The sequence below is a fragment of the Musa acuminata genome, chromosome BXJ2-1 (genome assembly GCF_036884655.1).
Source record: "Musa acuminata AAA Group cultivar baxijiao chromosome BXJ2-1, Cavendish_Baxijiao_AAA, whole genome shotgun sequence".
NCBI lineage: Eukaryota > Viridiplantae > Streptophyta > Magnoliopsida > Zingiberales > Musaceae > Musa > Musa acuminata.
This window is the reverse complement of record NC_088338.1, coordinates 14,503,277-14,505,049: the sequence shown is the minus strand read 5'-3', so window position 1 is coordinate 14,505,049 and position 1,773 is coordinate 14,503,277. Positions and strand designations below refer to the sequence as shown.

General features: G+C 55.2%; 1 protein-coding gene across 1 annotated transcript; it reads right to left on the bottom strand.

Annotated features, from left to right (window-relative positions):
- Positions 1 to 462: 462 nt before the first annotated feature.
- On the bottom strand, positions 463 to 1,143 carry LOC135598206 (uncharacterized). The gene has a single exon (XM_065091746.1). It carries the CDS (start codon positions 1,141 to 1,143, stop codon positions 463 to 465), a length of 681 nt encoding a protein of 226 aa, XP_064947818.1.
- Between the last annotated feature and the right edge of the window lie 630 nt (positions 1,144 to 1,773).

Genomic DNA, 1,773 nt, shown 5'->3' with positions numbered 1-1,773 from the left:
AGTGATCGCCCCCAGCGGCGAGATTGAATCACTAGTGAATCCGGTGAGTGCCAAGAACATCGGCTTCATGTTACCTCCGGATAAGCCGAGCTTTTGGAAAGCGTCGAAGTAGAGTATGTCGGCCGAGCTCCCAGTATCGACCATGATCCTTCTTACTTGCGCATTGGCTATTCTGGCCGATATCACGAGCGCGTCGTCGTGCTCGGTTTGTTCGAATGCCTTGGCCGGGAAGGTGATGTTAGGCTCGGGCCCGTGCCTAGGAGCTTCGGCCGGAGCGGCTCTGGCGTATGCCTTTCTTCTGGTCATAGAATCCCCCCCAGATGCGGGGCCGCCAGCTATTACGTCGATGTGTCGTTCAATGGGACCCTCCGGGCGTGGTGAAAGTTCCTTGTCCGGTCGGAGGTACTGACCGAGGTGTCCCCTACGAATGAGCTCCTCAATCTGCCTCTTTAGCTCCCGACACTATTCAGAGTCATGCCCATGTTGCCGGTGGAAGCGGTAGTACTTCGATTGGTCCACCAGCGCCCGCGGATTCCTCATCGGGTAAGGTTCTTTGAGCAGTCCCTTTTCCCTTATGTGGAGGAATATTTCCGTTCGGGACGAGTTCAAGGCTGGGAGAGGGGGCCTCGATGTCGGTGGGTCGGATCTGTCCAACCTACGCCGAGACGTAGCGGGTTGCTGCTGCCGGGGCGGCTCCGTCTTGACCCTCTTGTGCTCTTCGCGCTTCCCGGCCATCCATGTCTCTGCAGCGACGAACTGGCTCGCCCGCTGGAGCATCTCGGGTACCGTCGTGGGGGGTCGCTCCACCAGAGACCAGAAGAACCTGGAGGGCCGCAGGCCTATCATGAACGCCTGCATCAATAGAGAAGGGTGAGCGTCTGAGAGTCCTCGGATCTGCGTCGTAAAATGGTTTACGAAGTGGGAGAGGGGCTCGTCCTCCCTTTGGTGGAGTCCGAGGAGCATCGCCACGGACGGCTTCGGACGGGCGTAGGCCAGGAAGTTGAGCTTGAAGTCTCGAGCGAGCTGGTCGAAGGAAGAGATGGTCCCGGTCTTCAGGCCGTTGTACCATGCGCGGGCCGGTCCCCTTAGGGTCGTTGGGAACGCCTTGCACATCAAGGCGTCAGAAGTCCCATATAGCGCCATTTGGGCGCGAAACACGGCCACGTGATCCGCGGGGTCAGCGGCGCCGTCATAGGCGTCCAGGGATGGGAGCCGGAAGTGTGGTGGAATCACTTGATCTTGTATTTCGGGTGCGAACTGTCACGGACAAACTTCTAAACAAGGTGTTTGATGTAATGCTTATGTATGTCCGTGTCTTTTGGCATGTTCATGCCTTGTACAACATGTAAAGGGGCGGTCGAAGGCTTAATAGTCCCATTTTAGTTGGTTTGGTGGCCTCTTTAAGCTTGTAAATAAAGGTTGTGTCATGTGGACACGTGCGAGAGATCTTCAGTTTGTAATGGACCATTTTACCCTTTATTGTGCCACTATTCAGAGCTTGTAAAGTCTGTTTGTAATTTGCATTGTCTATGAAGTGTTTTTCGGAGATGTTTGCTTGTGGATCCTGATTGAGCCTTCTCTCTAGCTCGTTCTCTCTCTTGTTGGTCCTAAGGGACAATGGGAGTCTTCGGGGAGGTTGACCTTTGCGGACGGACACGCAAGGGTGTCGCACGACTTAGGCAAAACCAGCTAAGTCTGTGACAGATGGTATCAAAGCGAGACAAGCACTCATAGAAACACTTAGCATGCAAACGTGGGGGACCTAGCGGGGCT